Source organism: Sceloporus occidentalis, unplaced genomic scaffold, assembly GCF_023333645.1.
Source record: "Sceloporus occidentalis isolate IW3139 unplaced genomic scaffold, rSceOcc1.0.p SCAF_4, whole genome shotgun sequence".
Lineage (NCBI taxonomy): Eukaryota > Metazoa > Chordata > Lepidosauria > Squamata > Phrynosomatidae > Sceloporus > Sceloporus occidentalis.
In genome coordinates, this window is record NW_028316984.1 from 33,262,014 (window position 1) to 33,283,444 (window position 21,431).

At 38.5% G+C, this 21,431-nt stretch overlaps 1 protein-coding gene across 1 annotated transcript in view; it reads left to right on the plus strand.

Moving 5' to 3' along the window:
* Window positions 1–21,431, plus strand: part of TTN (titin) — a 317,246-nt gene that overhangs the window by 39,217 nt on the left and 256,598 nt on the right. The window contains exons 24-40 of the mRNA XM_089523020.1: window positions 766–989; window positions 1,098–1,262; window positions 1,356–1,524; window positions 1,933–3,623; window positions 3,737–4,018; window positions 5,363–5,629; window positions 6,107–6,379; window positions 6,757–7,020; window positions 7,136–7,396; window positions 8,128–8,388; window positions 9,253–9,516; window positions 10,130–10,390; window positions 10,541–10,801; window positions 12,266–12,526; window positions 15,163–15,304; window positions 16,634–16,799; window positions 20,754–20,985. Coding sequence (XP_089379146.1) covers window positions 766–989; window positions 1,098–1,262; window positions 1,356–1,524; window positions 1,933–3,623; window positions 3,737–4,018; window positions 5,363–5,629; window positions 6,107–6,379; window positions 6,757–7,020; window positions 7,136–7,396; window positions 8,128–8,388; window positions 9,253–9,516; window positions 10,130–10,390; window positions 10,541–10,801; window positions 12,266–12,526; window positions 15,163–15,304; window positions 16,634–16,799; window positions 20,754–20,985 — 5,444 coding nt within the window. The remainder of the gene's footprint in view (window positions 1–765; window positions 990–1,097; window positions 1,263–1,355; window positions 1,525–1,932; window positions 3,624–3,736; window positions 4,019–5,362; window positions 5,630–6,106; window positions 6,380–6,756; window positions 7,021–7,135; window positions 7,397–8,127; window positions 8,389–9,252; window positions 9,517–10,129; window positions 10,391–10,540; window positions 10,802–12,265; window positions 12,527–15,162; window positions 15,305–16,633; window positions 16,800–20,753; window positions 20,986–21,431) is intronic.

Here is a 21,431-nt window from a genome sequence, read left to right on the forward strand (position 1 = left end):
CTTAATTTTGTTCTACATATTGCTGCAAATAACCACTGACTCCTCCCCACCCCAAAGATTGCATCCACCCTGCCTCACACACTGCAAACACATGCCAATGATCTAGTAGTCATGAGAAAGAGACTGCAAAGGTTGTATTAAACATCTCATGTGCAGAAGCTACTCTTAGCACAATTAAATGCATTTCTAGGTGGTGAACCTAGTGAAAACAAGTCCTGAATGGTTGGTTTAAAATATGGAGCCCTCGTTTTAAAAATAGTACAGCAAATAGGTTTTAGGTAGCTTGAATTCTTCAGTCAGTGGATCCTTTATTATTGCATAGCTCTTGTTCTGAGTGACATTGATGACTAATGTATAAATAGTTCATGTACCAATGTTTCAGTGTGAAAAGGCCCACATCATGCAACAATGGTGATTGTGACATATACCTATTAATGCATATTGTTTTTGTTATTGTGCGCCTTCAAATAATTTCCTACTTATGGCAACCCTAAGGGGAACCTATCATAGGGTTTTCTTGGCAATATTTGTTCAGAGGAGGTTTGTCATTGCCTTCCACTGAGGCTGAGAGCGTGTGACTTCCCCCAGGTCACCCAGTGGGTTTTATGGACGAGCAGGGATTTGAACCCTGGTCTAACTCATCCCCGTTTGGGTCATCTCTATAGTTATAGTAGTTATTCAACCAAATGGAGTTTCGCTATACATTGCTACATTTTATGTGTCATTGTTAATGTACATTTACAATGTTGTACATTATCGTTTCAGGTCTCTTTCTCCCCGATCGCCAAGCCGTTCTCCTGCTCGTAGTTCACCTTCACGGTCTCCAGCACGCAGGCTGGATGAGACAGATGAAGGACAGCTGGAGAGGCTGTACAAGCCAGTGTTTGTCTTAAAGCCGACATCATTCAAATGTGCAGAAGGACAGACAGCAAGATTTGACCTCAAAGTTGTGGGCCGACCAATGCCAGAAACATACTGGTTTCACAACGGTAAGAAAGCCGCCTTACTAATGACATAATTTCTCTACAAAATCAAATGTTCACCTGAAGGTAAATAGTGCTTTGTTTAAAACATTGTCTTTATATTTCTTCCCATAGGTCAACAAATTCTTAATGATTATACCCATAAAATAGTGATTAAAGAAGATGGCACACAGTCACTGATTATTGTTCCAGCTACGCCTGCAGATTCTGGTGAATGGGTTGTAATTGCTCAAAACCGAGCAGGCAAATCATCCATCACAATGAACCTGACAGTGGAAGGTATTTATTCTGTCCCCTTTGAAGATAGGTCTTTGATTACAATGATCTAATTCGATTCATTCTGCTGATAACTTGCTAAATTTCTCTTCCCAGCTAAAGAACATTTAGTGAGGCCAGCATTTGTGGAAAAACTGAAGAATGTGAGTGTCAAAGAAGGTGATCAACTGGAAATGAATGTAAAAGCCAGAGGCAACCCCAATCCTGACATTGTGTGGTTGAAGAACAGTGATATAATTGTACCACATAAGTACCCAAATATAAAGTAAGCCTTATTTATTCATTTATTCAATTAGGCAAATATATTCTTAATTGACCACTTTTAATGAAGTAAAATAAATAATTTGTACACACATATCCCCCAGTAACATACATTAATAACTATGTGATGTTTGCATCATAAACAAACTTAATAGATTTATAAGTGGTGCCATCAAGAAGCAATCCCTATGCAGCAGTACAAGAATTCTAACCAGCACTAGTCAATATCATTTTAAGTGTGCTGGTTCTTTCCTTAGCAGGGCTTTAGGTGGAAACTGAGTGACGTTCTCCAATAGCATTTATGAAGTTTCTTCCAATTTTTTGGCCTTACTTTTAGCCATCAAAATTTTATTTTATTGATTAACAAGCCTCACAAAGAACAGATGTTTACTCTCCACACTCTGTATTTCAGAATTGAGGGAACAAAAGGAGAAGCTGCCCTGAAAATCGAATCCACTGTCAGACATGATGCTGCATGGTATACTGCAACTGCTATTAATAAAGCAGGGCGTGACACTACAAGGTGCAAAGTGAATGTAGAAGTTGAATTCACTGAACCTGTACCAGAACGGAAATTAATCATTCCAAAAGGGACATACAAAGCAAAAGAAATTGCAGCACCAGAACTAGAACCTCTCCACTTGCGTTATGGTCAAGAGCAATGGGAGGAAGGTGATCTGTATGACAAAGAGAAACAACAAAAGCCGTTTTTCAAGAAGAAGCTCACTTCTTTAAGACTCAAGCGCTTTGGGCCAGCCCATTTTGAATGCAGACTTACACCCATTGGTGACCCCACCATGGTCGTGGAGTGGCTACATGATGGCAAACCTTTGGAAGCAGCCAACAGACTTAGAATGATTAATGAATTTGGTTATTGCAGTCTTGACTATGATGTATCTTATCCCAGAGACAGCGGAGTGATTACATGCAGGGCTACAAACAAATATGGCACTGATCATACATCAGCTACACTGATTGTTAAGGATGAGAAAAGCCTTGTTGAAGAATCTCAGCTACCAGAAGGCAGGAAGGGCCTCCAGCGCATTGAAGAGCTAGAAAGAATGGCTCATGAAGGTGCTCTTACTGGAGTTATAGAAGATCAAAAAGTGAAACAAAAGCCAGAAATTGTTTTGTTTCCTGAACCTGCAAGAGTCCTTGAAGGTGAAATTGCTCGGTTCCGCTGCCGGGTGACTGGTTATCCACAACCTAAAGTCAACTGGTATCTCAATGGTCAACTCATTCGTAAAAGCAAAAGATTTAGACTTCGTTATGATGGAATTTACTATCTGGATATTGTGGACTGCAAATCATATGATACAGGGGAAGTAAAAGTAACAGCAGAAAATCCTGAAGGTACAACAGAACACACGGTGAAAATTGAGATTCAGCAACGAGAAGATTTCAGATCTGTACTTCGTCGGGCACCTGAGCCTAAGCACGAAGCTCCAACAACAGAGCCAGGCAAACTTTTGTTTGAAGTCCAAAAGGTTGACAAGCCAGTTGACAAAACCACCAAAGAGGTGGTGAAGCTCAAAAAGGCAGAAAAAGTAAGCCATGAGAAAGTGTCAGAAGAATCTGAAGAACTCCGCAGTAAATTCAAACGCAGAACAGAAGAGGGCTATTATGAAGCCATCACTGCTGTGGAACTTAAATCTCGTAAGAAGGATGAATCATATGAAGAGCTGCTTAAGAAGACAAAAGAAGAACTTCTTCACTGGACCAAAGAGTTGACAGAAGAAGAAAAGAAAGCTCTTATGGCTGAAGGCAAAATCACTATCCCAACCATCAAGCCAGAGAAAGTTCAACTTAGTCCAAGCATGGAGGCTCCCAAGATATTTGAACGCATACAAAGCCAGACAGTTGGCCAAGGAAGTGATGCCCATTTCCGTGTTCGTGTTGTAGGAAAACCAGACCCAGAATGCCAGTGGTTTAAAAATGGTGTACAGATTGAGAGGTCAGATCGCATCTATTGGTTTTGGCCAGAAGATAATGTATGTGAATTGGTCATCAGAGATGTAACAGCAGAGGACTCTGCCAGCATCATGGTGAAAGCTGTCAATATAGCTGGTGAAACCTCAAGTCATGCTTTCCTGCTAGTACAAGGTAATGTATATGTGTCTTGTCCTTTTTCGGTGGCATTTCATTTTCAGGGTTTCGTGTTCAAAGCACGGAATAATGCTCCTCATTATTAAATCTCCTTTCATTTTTATTCACAGCCAAACAGCATATAACATTCACACAGCAGTTACAAGATGTCACAGCTAAAGAAAAAGATTCAATGGCAACCTTTGAATGCGAAACCTCTGAACCATTTGTCAAAGTGCAATGGTACAAGAATGGAGTGGAGATTTCTTCTGGAGACAAATACAGAACACATTCTGATAGGAAGGCTCACTTCCTTTCAGTTCTAATGATTGACAAAAGTGATGAAGAGGATTATAGCTGTGTTCTTGTGGATGATGAATCTGTGAAAACAACAGCTAAACTAGTTGTAGAAGGTGAGGACAAAGATTGTTTTAACACAGAGTCCTTCCTTCCTTCCTTCCTTCCTTCCTTCCTTCCTTCCTTCCTTCCTTCCTTCCTTTTTCTCTTCATTAGTTTAGAAATGAAAGACTCTCAAATCATTCCAGATCATTGGGCATGTCACAGCCCAATGAGCTGTGTATTCCTGTAGGCATGATGAACTCTGGACCTAGTAGTCTAGTAAGGTCAAGCTTGGAAGATTTGGATTGGCACAGTGAACAGTGTGTGGATGATCATTCTAACTGTGCCTTCAGCCCCAGTCTGTTGTGCAATAATTAAGATCAAACTAGAGATTAGTGCACACTCTTTTAATACACCTTATTCCTGATGGGATAAAGGCGCATTTATTTTTTAAAAAATGGGTTTTATCACATTCACCCATGGACAGGTGAATACAGCTCATTTACAACCTGGATGTAGCCGGGCTTAGCCCATGCCTTTTCAAGAAGTGGAAAATCTCGCTGTTAAAAAGCCACCTTTATCTTGTCTTTGTCTTGTCAGGGATAAGATGCATTAAAAGAGGGTGTGCTAATCTCCATCTTGTATCTGGCCCTCTAAACACAACATTTTTTGTATCTGTATGTATTTCTGTCAGCCTTTAAATGCATCTCTGTCTTATATAGTTACCCCTGGCTATGTGTACTGCCTGGGGAACTGGGTTGTATGAACAAACTTCCACCCATGTGTTTCCTCTTACAATATGGTAAACATATGTTGCAAATGATCCACACATTGTTGGAGAGTCACTGATTGTGTGGGATGCTAACTACATAGAGGATCCATGGGGGCATGGGCCAAAATACAGTGCACCCACGTCATATGCGGGCGCCTTTTACACGGCTATGAGATTATGCTGAAAGCCGCACAACAGGGTTGCAATGGTGCGCATGCCGCGCCGAGCATCATACACGAGCCCCATTGTTTTCAATGGGGCACGAGCAACCACGCTATTTGCCTTATGCGGAGGGTTCCGGAACGGATCCCCCATGTAAGGCAAGGGCGCACTGTAAATGAACTATGGCAGTAGCAGCAGTAACTATTCCAATTGTAGCAAGTATAAAATAGATTTCAGATAAAATACAGTTTGGTGAGCAGTGCTGTTATCTTGTGTCTAGTGGTAGGGAAGAAAGTATATTGACATATATATGTTATCACTGTAAACATGGCACCCTAAGTGTACATTTCTACATTTAGGAAGATGAAAATATTTTAAAATTAGGATACACTTTGTATTTCACATTCCAAGAAGCATTTTGGATTTTTTTTTCTCCCTTGTAACTAATAAAATTGCTTACTGAGATACTTGCCTTTTGATACAGGTGCTGTTATTGAGTTTATTAAAGAACTTGAGGACCTTGAAGTCCCAGAATCCTTCTCAGGGGAATTGGAATGTGAAGTTTCACCTGAAGATGTGGAAGGAAAATGGTATCATAACAATGTTGAACTCACACCCAATAATAAATATGTCATAACTTCACGCCGAGGTCGACAGGTCCTTACTGTTAAGGATGTTGCTAAAGAAGACCAAGGAGAATATAGCTTTGTGGCAGATGGGAAAAAGACCTCCTGTAAACTGAAGATGAAGCGTAAGTTGTGCCAACAAAGCAGTCTCCACTGGGGATGTAAAGAATACTCAAACATTTTCTTTTCTTTGATAAGAAAGGGTGTCATGGCACATCAAGACATTCCGTTGAGAAAATTGTCAACTACTGCAAAATTTTTCACATATGGGGACCTTTTGTGAAAACTTTACTTACACAAGAGAAATTGGTTTTGGGTTGTTTTCCACAAAAAGCCTTTTTTCTCTGATAAAAGATTCCCCCCCCCAAAAAAAATTAATTCTTTGGCATTAAAAAGTACTGAAATATGAAAAATAATTGAAAAATGCAGAAAAAATTCATAATCTTGTCCAGCAAAAAGAAAACTTTTGAAATTATTTGCTTCTGTACATAAGATTGAATTGAGTGAAGGTTTTCATTCATAGCCACAGACTCCTAAAATTTTAATATATAGTGCTCATGATCATAGTTCTTAACTTCCTGTTTTTAATTCATATTTTACAGCACGACCAGTCACTGTCCTCCAGGGCCTTGCTGATCAGAAAGTCTGTGAAGGTGACATTGTGCAGCTTGAAGTGAAACTCTCCCAAGAAAATGTTGAGGGTGTCTGGATGAAAGATGGTGCTGAAATTCAACCCAGTGACCGTGTCCATGTTGTAATAGACAAGCAGTCACATATGCTGTTAGTTGAAGATGTAACAAAAGAAGACAGTGGAGCATACTCATTTAACATCCCTAGTCTGCTTCTTTCAACTACTGGTCGTGTCACTGTATATAGTAAGTGCCACTTATTGAAAATGTTTGATTAAAGACAACGTATGTAAATGTAACAGAAATGCATACTTAAACTTCCAGTGAATACATCATTTGTAATTAGCTTATGTCAATTTTATGAAAAGATAATAAACTAAATGAGGGTGAGGTTACATCAACAGAAATTAGTGGAATGCTAGCAGAAAACAACAGGGATCTTACCCTTCCTGTGATATCTGAGTATTTTTGGAATGTTAAAACAAACCAAATATTAGAAGGCTTTCTCTCTCACCCAATTTCTTACCTACCTATATCAGGGTTCACTGATGCTTTTAATGGGTACTCTGTATCCACAGAAGTTTTTAATGTGACCTTAACTGGTTATTTGCTACGATTTGCAGGTGTGGATATAATAGTACCTCTGAAAGATGTCCATGCTATTGAAGGCACAAAAGCCATCCTTGAGAGTAAGATTTCAGTCCCTGATGTATCCTCATCCAAGTGGTTCTTAAATGATCAGCAAATAAAGCCTGATGACCGTGTCCAAGCAGTCTCCAAAGGCACAAAACAACGGCTTGTCTTTACCAGGACATATGCATCAGATGAAGGACACTGTAAATTGGCTGTTGGCAAAGTTGAAACCAGCTGTAATCTCACAATTGAGAGTAAGTATTCTACAAATGTACAGACATGGCTAAAAATCATTCTGCTCATGCAATAAGGCTGCTAATAATAATGTAATACCACTAATACGTTTCTCTTTTTTTTAAAAAAAAAAAGAAATTCAGATTATTAAAGGTCTTCATGACATCACCTGCACTGAAACTCAGAATGTCACCTTTGAAGTTGAGCTGTCCCATGCTGGAATTGATGTTGTGTGGCATTTTAAGGACCAAGAAATCAAAGCTGGCCCCAAGTACAAGATAGAAGCACATGGAACAATATATAAACTAACAGTAGTAAACATGATGAAAGATGATGAAGGAGAGTACACATTTTATGCTGGAGAAAAGAAGACATCTGGGAAGCTGGTTGTGGCAGGTGAGCTGTTTTGAATGTGGTGGTGTGTTTGTTTTTTCATGAAAGTGAAATGTCCAGTTCACACATTTCTCAAAGTGCTTTGTTTTTCATTCCATGGTTGCATGTGTGCAGGAAGAAACATTTTAGTTTTAATTTTGGTATATATTTATATATATATATGTGGTTACTAAAAAGATATTATTGATCATTTTGAACTTTGTGGTTTTAATTTTCCATTGTTCTCCACAACAATAACTATACTCTCAGAGTTCCATTATTTTCCATTTGGTTTTTATAGAAACAAGAGGAAGGGGAGCATATTTCAGACATCACAGTCTGTGGATTCTTTTCCCCCCATGAATGCCTTTCATTGTAGCCCATGCTGATGCCAACAGCACATAAAAAGTCAATGCTCACAGATGTCTTAAAGCACATTACTTTCATGGGTCCATTTTAGAGTTAGCCCTAAACGTTTGGCTGCCAGAAGCAGAGAAGCAAATGGCAACTTATATAGCCAGGCTATTTTGGAATCTGAGGCTGGAAATACCACAGAACTGTAAAAATTCCTTTTGTTTCATGACACCCAAAATAAGCGGCCTGATGTACTAATCTTACTCCACCTAATAGTAGGGCCAGCCCTGTTTATGGGAGCAGGAGGAGACAACAGCATAATGAAAATGGAGGGTCGGTGAAAACAGTGTGCATTTAATCTGTCCTTACAAATGCAAGCTTTGGCTTTGTTTTCCTCTCAGGAGGTGCCATTTCAAAGCCCCTCACTGATCTAACTGTGGCTGAATCCCAGCAAGCTATTCTTGAATGTGAAGTAGCTAATCCGGATTCTCAGGGCCAGTGGCTGAAAGATGGAAAATCACTCGCTATGACAGATCGCTGTAGAAGTGAATCCGATGGTCGGAAGAGGAGACTTAATATTCCAGTCAGCAAAGTGGATGATGTTGGTGAATACACCTTTCAAGTGGCATCCTCAAAAACATCAGCCAAGCTGAAAGTTGAAAGTGAGTAATCAGTGAAAAATTGTCTCAACTCCATACTGGCTTGATTGAAGATACAATAAAGTGTCCCTGCATAAGTAGTCCTCTTAAGAATTGTACAAAATATGTTAAGAAAATGGATAAATAGGAAATGAATTACAGATTGAAAGAAAGAATCTTGACTAGATGGAATTTGCTTGACTTGATTTTATTTCAGATTTAACAATACAATTGGAAGTTATGCTCCACAATCTACAGTATATTACAAAAACTGCTTTATCAAAAGTCTGAAAAATTTGTGTGTCACTTATATTTCTTGAATTCATCTGGAATATGAGATTAATTTAGTGGGTTTCACTGCATAAAATTGGACCACCTTTTTGAGTAGACATGTATTGTAATTTCAATATCAAAATCTAACATAATTTCAGTCATGAATTTCTAAGTGAGTGGGTAATATTTATCATAGGCTTTTATTGACCACAAAGTTAAAAGGCAATAGTAGGCAAATATACATAATCTTTTTAGATGAGGGAAACATCAGCTACTATGCAATGAGACTAGCTAACACTGAACTCTGAGAAGTGGCTGTGGAAGCAGGCTGGCTGATGGTGATTTTTCTGCCTCCTCTTCCCATAGCAGTGCACTGAATCCTCCAAAGACTCTCTTCTGAGAATTTCACCAAAAAAATGTGGTCTGGGCTGTGAGAACTGAGGGGGATAGAAGTGAACCTTCCAGATTCAGTGGAAGTAGTTTCCAGCTCTTTTCCACTTTTCAAGTGGAAGTTTGTTTGTAATGTGAGTTGCAAACTCATAATAATGTAAGATACCCTCTTGTTTTGCCTGCTTTCCCCATCATTTGTTTCCATGATTTGTTCCTTTGAAACAGCTGTGAAGATCAAGAAGACACTGAAAAACCTGACTGTAACAGAAACACAAGATGCAGTGTTTTCAGTTGAACTTACTCATCCTGATGTGAAAGGAGCGCAGTGGATCAAAAATGGTGTTGAGCTACATTCCAATGACAAATATGAGATCAAAGTGGAGGGACATGTCCACTCATTGAAAGTCAAGAATTGTGCTGTAACTGATGAATCAGTTTACAGCTTTAAACTTGGAAGGATAGGAGCCAATGCCAGACTCCATGTTGAAAGTAAGTCAGCTTACCATGTTTAAATGATTTTGTTTGTTGTTACTATTGTTGTTATTATTACATGTGTAGCATATAGGTTGGATAGAATTAAAGGAAACTGAACATTGTATGATGAGAGGCTTCATTCTCCAAAATGTTCTCTCTCTCTCTCTCTCTCTCTCTATATATATATATATATATGTATATATCTGTCATCTGTTTCTCTTTCTCTTTAATTTATACCCAATATGAGACCTAAGGCAACTAATAGTTTAAATTGAAATAATATCCTTCTGCCATTTCCAGTCAAAGCGTATATACACATAGTGTGCATACTCATTTGTAGTGACCTACTGTCACTTCTAGTTTCACACATTTATGGCATTTTACTATTATTTGTGGGAGTTCTTATGGATCATCCTCACCCCAAAATCCTCTGGGAAATACTGAATGAATAAGATGATTGAATAAGATGAAAAGAATGGTATGCATCATGGGCAGTGATGTCTCTCTCATGCCACACCCTTCTCAGCTCCTAAGACCTTAAACTATTATGTGATGCCCGTAGACCAGTAGTGGTTGAAATTAAAGTCACATGACTGAACTTTTATTTTCTTTTTCTTCTTCCCTCAAGCTGTTAAGATCATTAAAAAACCAAAGGATGTGACCGCTCTAGAGAATGCTGTTGTTTCCTTTGAAGTGAGTGTGTCCCATGACACAGTCCCAGTCAAATGGTTCCACAAAAACATCGAGCTCAAACCAAATGATAAGTACAGAATGAGCTCTCAAAGGAAAGTTCACAAGCTGACGTTACAAAACATATCTCCTGCTGATGCTGGAGAATACACAGCAGTAGTAGGACAACTTGAATGTAAAGCAAAACTGTTTGTGGAAAGTAAGTTTTGAGGAAAAAATTGTTTCACTGTCTGTCTCTGTATATAGATTAATTCAAGCACTGTTGTCAAATGTTATATCAGAATAACTCTACCACGTACTATTTTTGCAAGGAATATCTCAATTTTATTTTTTAAATTATTTTTCACAGCTGTACATATTACAAAGACCATGAAAAATATTGAGGTTGCTGAGACCAAAACTGCCTCTTTTGAGTGTGAGGTGTCTCATTTCAATGTACCTGCTGTGTGGCTAAAAAATGGGGTCGAAATTGAAATGAGTGAGAAGTTCAAAATCGTAGTTCAGGGGAAACTCCATCAGCTCAACATCATGAACACCAGCAGTGAGGATTCTGCCGAATACACCTTTATCTGTGGAAATGACAAAGTCAGCGCAACTCTAACCGTGAAACGTAAGCATAACAGTAAAAAATAATAATGTATCACCAGATAATCTTGAATCACCATATCAGACATGAGATACTGAATCACCATATGGGACAAAAGCTATAAATTTAGGGGCTAAAAATTAGGGCCACCACTTTTACTTGGATATTAAACTATTACAATTTAAATCTGTGGCATAAACCTTTTATTTAATTTAATCATTTTGTACCTAATTTTTTTCTTCAGCAAAGTGGGGAAATATTTGTATTCCTTGTTTTAAAAAAGATAGATATATTTTGAAATATACATTAACCAAAGCAGCCAGAGATTAGCTGACCGTAAATACTTTTGCATAGCACCAACAAACCAATGTGGTGAAACAGCTTGAACTTGCATTTGGAGGTTTGGTTCATATTCCTGCTCACAGAGTGAGGTTATGAAACCAATAGGCTAGTCAGGAGACCTCTGAGCTAAAGAAAGGGGTAAAATAAAATAAACAAATTAGCTTATCTTAGGACAAGGAATTGAATAATATTTGACAATTGTTTTTATCCTCCCCTGGTTTATGATATTATTATCCTAAATATAACATATTGTTAGCAACCAGTGTCAGTGGCATGGTCCAAGAGAGTATCTATGGAGTGAAACAGACTGGCATCCAGGAGCAGCCAGAAGCCACTCCCAGCTCATTCACCCCGGGACTGCAACAAATATACGCTGCAGCCCCGAGGGCACCTCCTGCTCCACTACTAAATGGACCATGGCAAGGAGCGGGAAAAGTCTGCTCCTTTTGGGACTGGTTTTAGGTTGCCTTTGGCAGCCCCGGGGCAATTTCCAGGTTCTCTGGGGGTGTACATCATGTAAACGCCATGGCCATGGAGCAGCTGGAAGCCTCCCCTGTCTGCCTATCTGTTCAGGGCCAAAGTTTGTGCAGCCCATGCCACAGTGATATGATGAGGGAAATTGTTCACCAAGCTTAGGCACTGGACCACCAATGCCTACTAAGATATCCAAGATACTACTTTCTTCTGTGTAGACCACCCTGGCCTTTACACTTTGCAGGGAGGCCATGATTGCCATACATAAGCTTAAGAGAAATACTCTGCGTTGCAATGTAAAAAAGAGCCTCATCTGTTAGAATGGCCATATTCTGGAATGATCTCCCTCCTGAGATTAGGTGGGCTCCCCGCATGGGGTCTTGCTGTCAGCCACTGGAGAACTGTTCGTTCTTTTTCTCCACTGGTAATTTTAATAAAATATTTTGTTGTTTTATTAAAAAAATACTTATTGGTTTTAACGTTCTCTTGATTTAGCAGTTGTACACTACTGTGTTTAACTCTTCAGTTATTTGGATTTTATTTTCATTCCCATTGTTTGTAATAATGAAAACCAGTATTAACATTTTCTTTGAAAAATAATAAAAAATAATAAATGATTTAAGTCAGAGGCTTCTAAACCAAGCTATCTCTTACTCTTTCTTTTTTCAACAGCTATCTTAATTACATCCATGCTGAAAGACATCAATGCAGAAGAGAAAGATACAATTACTTTTGAAGTGACTGTCAATTATGAAGGCATTACATACAAATGGTTGAAGAATGGGGTGGAAATAAAATCAACCGACCGATGCCAGATCAGAACAAAGAAGCTAACCCATTCACTTTCAATAAGGAATGTTCATTTTGGAGATGCTGCTGAGTACAGTTTTGTTGCTGGCAAAGCAGCCTCATCGGCAACTTTATATGTGGAAGGTATTAGAGTTCTTTAGCTTCGTGTATTTTAACCTAGGACATGTCCATACCGGTGTCCCCATGAAGATGGATGATATTATCAGTTTTAGACCTCTGTTTTTTTTCACCACCAACTTGTTACATCCAAGTTCCATATAACCTTTTTCTTTCTTTTAAAAATTTAACACTTTTTTTGGGGGGGGAGTCCACGTTTTTCAAATATATGCATATTTTGTACCCATATGCGGATTAAAATATGATAATGTGCATGTTAGATTTTGTTCTTGTTTTTGCAATTTTTGCAAATGTCTTCATGAAGTCAAATGCCTTTTTTCTTATCACAAAATGCACTGCATGTTCAGAAATGTGATTTGGGTAAAGCCATTGAGCAAACAAAACTGAGTGCTAATTTATCTCAGTATATGAAGAGAGCAGCAAAGGGCAACCCATATGGCACTCCAGCTGTGTTGATGCCTGCAAAGGGAGTCATATGCATGTATCAGTTGCCACACATTACCCTCAGTGCTGATCAGCTGTTACCATACAATAAAAAGTGTATTTGTCACTTGGGATAATTTACCCCTCCAGAATTTGATTTAGCCTCTAATGGCTTTGATGGCAACTAAATGGTTTAATAATCTGTTAATAATCTGTCCCTTCCTTTTTCCCTTCAAAGAAGCCATCATTAAAGTGAGAAGCTTCCAGTAAACTATACTTTGGCCACAGTTGTCCTTAGAAACAATAGTTAACCAGCTTTGAAACAAGCCATGAGTCAAGCTAATTTCAAGCTATGCTTTAATATCCTGACTTGTTCCAAAACTGGATATCATAGTTTCATGACACACACAAAGTAGGAAGCTGTGGTTGGTTAGTTAATTAGCTTCTTGATTTGTTTGCTCTCACACTGAAGAGCTTGTATACATGGTGGAAAGACTTCTTCATCTCTTGGTTAAACAAACTGAGGGGCTGGACAGATGGGCAGAAAGCAGTGGTGAGACACCATCCCTTTCTGCCCTGGATGGAGGCTGCAGCAACCAAATGCCATGGCCTCCAGGAGGCCTAAAAAGAATCCGCCTCTGGCGGGTTCTTTTTAGGTCATGCGCAGGGCACCATTCATATGCTTGTATGCCATGATGATGTCCATGTAGCGTGGCACTGTTTGGGCGCTGCCCCATGTGGACATCATCATAGTGTGCCCCATCTGTACGGGGGCATGCCAAGATGGCACCTGGGGTGCGCAGTAGGGTTGCTGAGCATGTAAATGCTCAGCTCCCACGCATGCCTCGTTCGGGTCCAGGCCCTGAGTTATACAAATAAAGCAAAATCTCCACCATCTGGCTGGTAAATAACAACAGTTTATTCATGACAACTAAATACAGGTTATAGCCATCAAATTACAAAAATAATTAAAACCTTTTAAAACTTCCACAGTCATTTTGATGTATAACATATAGAGCAATATGCTTACACTAAAATTACAAAAATATTTCATACAAAAACATCACAATTTTCCATACTCTATTCAAATTAATTTAATCTGTTTACTGCAGATTCCCATGCAGGCCTTTATCCTCAAATTCTAATCACAGCAAATCTAGCAGTGTTGAACATAACAGACTTAGTTGTATTAGCTAAAAAGTAAGTGATTTTGTAAATGCTCAGCCCTCGCGCACACCTAGTTCGGCTCCAGGCCGGCACAAAGTGCTGGTCTGTCCAGGCCCTGAGTTACACAAATGAAGCAAAATCTCCACCATCTGGTTGGTAAATACTGTAATGCCTGATGTGTTTGGAAACTGGAAAACAGCTATCACAAGATGAGATAATTATCTGACTAGATAAACCCTTACAGAAAATTTGTTTTCTTCAAATAGGTCTGATCTGACTGCTACTATGTCTTGTTTTTTTATTTTATTGAAATAATTGTAACTGTTTTTTATTTTATGCAATATCAGAGCTTTTTTTCCTATGGTATAGCATTAATTCTTGCAAGGTACCTTGGATACTAATGCACAGTAGAACAAAAGCATACAGTTTATGTCTCCCTTATTCAAAATTCTTGTGACTAGAAGTGTTTTGAATTTTGGATTTTTTTATTTAGATTTTGGAATAGCTGTATTTGTATATAAGTACATTATGAGATATCTTGGAAATGGGACCCATGTTTACACACGAAATTTGTGTATATTTCACATACATACATACATACATACATGAAAATGAAATATAGCCAATATAAGTAATTTTATACAATTTTTAAAAAATTGTTTTGTGCATGAAACAGTTTGTGCACATGGAACCATCAGAAAGCAAAGGTATCTCTGTATCTCACTTGCCCATGAAAAATGTTTTGGTTTTTATAATATTTGGGATTTTGGAATTCCAAATACGAGAGACTTAAACTATTTGGTGAAATGAGGTTATGCTGGTCCACTGATGGGAAAACATCCACCGGTGGAGAGGATTCCACTCCCATGCTACACAACTCTCACCCCACCTGCTCTAGAGGGTTTGGGGCCCTCCCAGAGAGATTCCAGGAGACATAACAGGGTACTAACCAAGGGAGGAGAGGGAAGGAGTTTGAGCTGTGTTGACTACAAATATTTATCTTCCTAATATGTTACTTCTAATAATTGACAATATGCAAAATGTTTCTCCAGCTCGCCATATTGAATTCAGAAAACACATCAAAGATATTAAAGTTGTTGAGAAGAAAAGGGCTGTTTTTGAATGTGAAATCTCAGAACCTGACATTTCTGTTCAGTGGATGAAAGATGGGCAAGAGCTTCAGCTTGGGGAAAGGTAATTTGCTGGTTTTCTTTTGATCTTTTTAAAGGGATTTTAAAGTATGACATGAGAATGAGAAAATTACATACATGTAGAATGTGTGTGGAGGGTGAATTTGAATCTGAATGGTCAATGTGGCTCATTCATGTGCTGGTCTATTACTCGCTATTTCAGGAAAAATAAATGGAATTCAAGTTTGAATTCTTCCTAGAATCTATAATGACTGAACGGAGTTTTGTAAAGTTGAAGATCACATTTTATTCATTTACTTATTTGATTTGTATCCCAACTCTCTCCCAGTATGGAACCAAAGCAGCTTATAATGTATGTTAAAACAAAATTGCTAAAATAATATATGGTGTTTTTTTTTTAAAGCATTAAACAAGCACTCCAATTAAAACAGTCTGAAAAGAGGAAGACCACATTGCAGAACAAAATATATTTTTACTTCCAGGGGGAGGGACAGGCATCTGACAATCCCTTGACAGGTTTTTGGTTACTATATACACATTGACTTGGGGAAGGAGAAAAGAAAAGCACAGTTTGCTGCTCTGCTTTAGGAAACAAAATGTGTTGATTACTATGTGGTATAAATGTCCATTTCTTTTCCTACAGAATGGGTCAGATTACTTTTTATCATAAACGGGAGCACTCTGAGCTGAGAAAGAAAGGTTAACTTCTATGAGTAAATGAACCTACAAGCCACTAGCTGTTGCATTGGCATTGCAGAATTAATGCACTTTGGCACTGCTTTAACTGCTATGGATCAATGCTATGGAATTCTGGGAACTGTAGTTTTTCTCTGCCAGAGAGTTCTGGTGCCACAACAAACTGAAAATTCCAGGATTCCATACCATAGAACCATAGCAGTTAAAGAGGTGTCAAACCACATTATTTCTGCAATGCTGATGCAACCAGAGAACGAAAGTGTTAGTATTATGTTATCCTAAACAGCAACTTGTAAAATCTGCATTTTTGTTGACTCTCTTCCCATGATGGAGTAGTATTTTCACTTGATCCTAAGAGGTAGAGAACTGAGAGGCATTATGTGCCATTTTGTGGCTGTTTCATCCACTGTTTTCTCATATATATACAAAAAATGAATCCATTTTCACATAACTGAATGTTATATGGAACCGCTACATAACATTCTGTACTAAAAACTGGACTTACTAATGGAGGGGATGGATTGGTAGAAAAGAATAGTTTTGTGAATCCAAACCACATTTTGTTTTAGTTTTTGGTTATGTGTTGTTCTTTTAAAAATATATTTCTATTTGGAGACTACACCATCTATCATGTAGCTTTTTCATTTTGATTTTTTTTCATTTTGATTAATTTTAGAATGAAAGTTCAGAGGGAAAGATTTGTTCATCGCCTTCTGATTACTTCGACAAAGATGTCTGATTCTGGGAAGTACACAGTGGTGGCAGGAGGAAATATGTCCAGCGCTAATCTGGTAGTGGAAGGGCGTGATGTGCGCATCAGGAGCCTCCAAAAAGAAGTTCAGGTATAACCCTCCCGGATGTTCTGATAAGCTGTAAAATATAGATCTGTCCCTTGTAACAGAAACTTCCCCAGTCATGAAAAAAGTTAAAAAATCAGTGCCAACAATTTGTCACATATTTTTCCCTCTCCCAGATCTCATTTTGAATAAATCTTGAATGTGTGGTTGTGACATTTTCTCATTTGAGATTTTATGCAAACAATATATGCAGACAAATATAACAAAGAATAGATACATCTGTATGCCTTCAAGTCCCCTGTGACCTATGGTGACCCCATGAATTTCATAGGGTTCTCTTATATTCAGAGATAATTTTGCCAGTTCCTTCCTTTGAAATATAGCCTGCAGCACCTGGTGTTTATCAGTGATCTCCCATCCAAATACTGCCTGGGGCCAATCTTGCCTAGTTTCCAGTGTCATATGGGATCTGGTGCCTTTAGGGTTTTTAGGCCCCATATATAAAAGAATCATAGACTTGGAACAATTACTAAGGAAGGACAAAGATGAAAGTGGAAAGGCAGACTTAATACTGATTATAAAGAAAAAAAATAATGATCGTAAGAGAAATACTTAAAATATACCTAGACAGTGAGGAAATCAATAATAATAATAATGAACTCCCATACCTAGGCTCAGACATTGATAAGACTGGAGACTTCAATCACGAAATCAGAATAAGACTAGGAATGGGAAGGGCAGCTATGAAGGAACTAGGCAAGATGCTAAAGAGTAAAGATATAGGAATGAACACTAAAGTTAGAATTGTCCAAGCCATCATAGATTTTCAGACCAGCGCTTAAGCACTGGTAAAACGCTGCAAAATCATTTAGGAAGCTCGCATGTATGAAAGCCTGCCATGCTTCCTAAATGTCAGGATCTTTGGTTCCCCTCCAGCATCCCTGAATTGTCAAAGGAGAAGCAAATTCCTATGAACGCAAAGTTCAATATTTAAGAAGCATTCATGGCAGACTTTCACACACACACACACACACACACACACACACACACACTTACTTCCTAAATGATTTTGCAGCGTTTTACCAGCCTTAAGCGCTAGTCTGAAAATCTTCATATTTCCCATCTCTATGAATGGATGCAAAAGCTGGACAGTGAAGAAAGCAGATAAGAAAGATATCAACTCATTTGAGATATGATGCTGGAAAAGAGTGCTGAGGAGGATACCGTGGATAGCCAAAAGGACAAACAAATGGGTTCTGGAAGAGATCAAGCCTGGAATCTCCTTGGAAGCCAAGATAATCAAATTGTGGCAGTCATACTTTGGTCACATCATGAGAAGGCATGGATCAGTAGAAATGCTAGGAAAGGTAGAGGGAAGTTAGAAAGAGAGGGAGACTGCAGGCCAGATGGATAGACTCAATCATGGGCATGCATTTGCAGGAACTAAGCAGAGCAGTGGAGGATAAGAGATACTGTAGATGACTTCCATGGGTCACTATGAGTCAGGGTCGACTCAAGGACAATTCACAACAAATACAGAAGATAATTGTTCAAATGGATTGAGTATTGATGTTTTTTAAATTGTCGCTTTAGCAGGAGGAATTGCTACACTGAAGTCAGTCAAAACTCTAGCAGTGCACAATGTTCACTTTCACAGATTCATTGCCCTTTTGAATGAACTTCTTAATACCTTAAAATGCTACATATAATGCTAAATTCCCTTTCTGACTCAGTTCAGATCAGTTAATGCCACTGCACACAAAGAAACCTTGCAGTTTCTATGAAAAATCTTGAAGCTCTGAGAAAATGGTGATTTAAAAGAAATCCTCATTTCCCAAGTGTTACTGCAATCTGACAATATTATCTTGGTTAGTTCAGAGACTTTAAAGATATATCCAGTACAGGGACAACATATTCTTTTATTAATCAATGATCATTAATTTTTCACTTTAATCTAGAGCTTCATCTGTATTGTGATGTGTTCCCTTCCCCTTTTTGATATTGTATAAATGTTTACATATTTGTTTAAAAAAATGAAAAAACCCAAAACCAGTCTGATGGGGGCAGGGACTTATGCTCACTCTCTTCCAGAAACTTTGAATGCTGAGACAAGAAAGAAGGATTATGATAGAGAGAAAGAGAGAGAGATGGAAGATAGATAGAACCCTTAACACCTTGTAGTAGCTTGAGGGTAGGGATTATATGCACACCACAAGATCATATTCTCTGAAAGGATTCAGTCCATAAGGCTATGAATTCCCCCTTCATACACTTTAAGGTGAAGTTCAACAAGGAAAGAATGAAAAATAACTTCCACTCACCAGAGACAACTCCTGCAAGATCCAAAAACTGCTACAGACTCTTGTTCCAGGCCAGCTGTAACCTTGAAGGGAGTCATTTCCACTCAAGTACATGTAGGAATCAAGCAGACCTCCAGATGGTCCTGTACTACAAGTCCTAGCATTCACTATCATTGGCTTTGCTGGTCAAGGATGCTGGGACATCTGACTCAACTACACCTGGAAGGCCACATGATTCCTACCACTGAGTTAGAGATGAGAATAAATAGCAGATCCTCAGTCATTGTTTTAATATTAAACTTGGAAATAAAACTAAAGCCCTTTTTCCAGCATTCTCCCACCAATGGGAGAAAGAACTGAAGTGCCATGTTAGGTGCCCATGGTATTTGGAACCCAGCATGATCAGAATCCAATTCTCTGGGCAGGGTTCAACACAAACAGAGATAACTCAACTGTTGGTGGGGTGGCTAATCCAGGTTTTAATCTAAATGCTGAAAGAACAATCCAAGGTACTTAACCTATTGAGAGATTAGGGTTGCCGCTCTATACACGTATATCATTTCACTTCACTTCACACTTTCTCCCTCAAACACAAAGAAGACAGTGAAGAGGCTATAGGCACACATAGCAGAGGCACCAGATTCAGTAAATAGACTCCCATTATTTTAGCCCATGTGATTATAATCACAAAAAGGATTATGCCCTTTCTGCATACTAGGCTTGAACGCTGCTAGGCAGCTTCTGTTTCAGATTGGCTGGAGACCTGAACAGAAGCAGTACTACTAGGAAATACTCTACAACATTTTTGGTGGTTAGTTTCCATTTGTATACTCAAATAGAGGGAAGGGTAAGTATTTAATTATGGCTCCACAGACTTTTGTAGAAGCAGTGCTTTCATGTTTGATTAAACAAGAGAGGCAAATAGTGACTTTACTTAACCCTATAAAATAACCAGAATAGATTGGCTTTATTTCCAGATATTTGAGAACTGAAGGGAAAATTTTGTAACCCTTTAAGGGTCATGAGTAGAGTCTGATAGTGGATTGAACCCAGTAGTTTATTTAATGACGAAGCACCAGGTGGACTCTGGCTTGGAAGCCCAATGTTGCACCCTGAACAAGTAATTAAACCAACTTTATATAGAATTCTTACAAAAACATACAGTTGAGCAACAAAGGCCTACAATATACAGTGGGTCCACCATATTGATGGGTTAGCCATCCACAGATTGGAGCTCCTACAGATCACCCTGCCCCATAATAGTCAATGGCAGCATGTACCCATAAGTGTGCTGTCACAGGCACATACACTCATCGATTGATATGAGCTTCAGCTTCTGTGTTTTTCCCCATCTATGGGACCCCTCACAACCAAACCCCTCCATGGATGGGAAGGGCCCACTTACATACAGATTCACCAATAAGGGGTACAACATGTCTTATCAGTAGAACATGTAAAAATATTTTGGACCATGGCTCAGCATGTTTTGTATATATGTCACTTAACTTCAAATTATGAGGAGCGTAGCCTTTTTTGTATGTAATCAAACTGTTTTCTTCAACATTGATCTACCTCATTTAGGCATTGCAGTCACTTTCTGACTTTTCCTCTTTAGGTCTTTAAAAAGATTCCATTCAAGAAAAAGACACAGTTGCAAAAGTAACATATGGTAAATTATTTTGTTTCTATTTATTGATAGGTCATCGAGAGACAGCGAGCTGTGGTCGAGTTCGAGGTCAATGAGGATGACATTGAAGCACGCTGGTACAAAGATGGCATTGAGATCAACTTCCAAATTGAAGAAAGATACCATTATGTGGTAGAGCGAAGAGTTCATCGAATGACAATCACTGAAACCAGCTATACAGATGCTGGAGAATATACTTTATTAGCTGGAAGAAATAGGAGTTCTGTCACTCTACATGTGAATGGTATGTAAAGAGATGGTTAGACTTTTTACTGGATTTTTAATTGTTGCTCTCTGTGTGAATAACCCATTGCTATTTTGGTAAGCAAAATACTCTGATTATGAAAATATTAAAATAAAGTACTTTATGAAACAACGTTCAGGAAAGAAAGAAGCACTAGGGACCATACTGCAAACATATAACAGCTAATGGAGAGCACCAGGGAATTCCAAAGGAAAATCAGCATGTGTTTTATAGACTATAGCAAAGTCTTTGACTGCATAGATCATGAAATGCCCTTAAAGACATGAGGGTATCAAAACATCCAACCATGCTGATGAGAAATCTGTACTTGGGGCAAGAGGCTACTGTCACAACAGAATATGGAAAACAGAATGATTCCTAATTAGCAAAGACTGCATCTTATCACCCTACCTGTTCAACCTATATGCAGAACATATTGTAAGGAA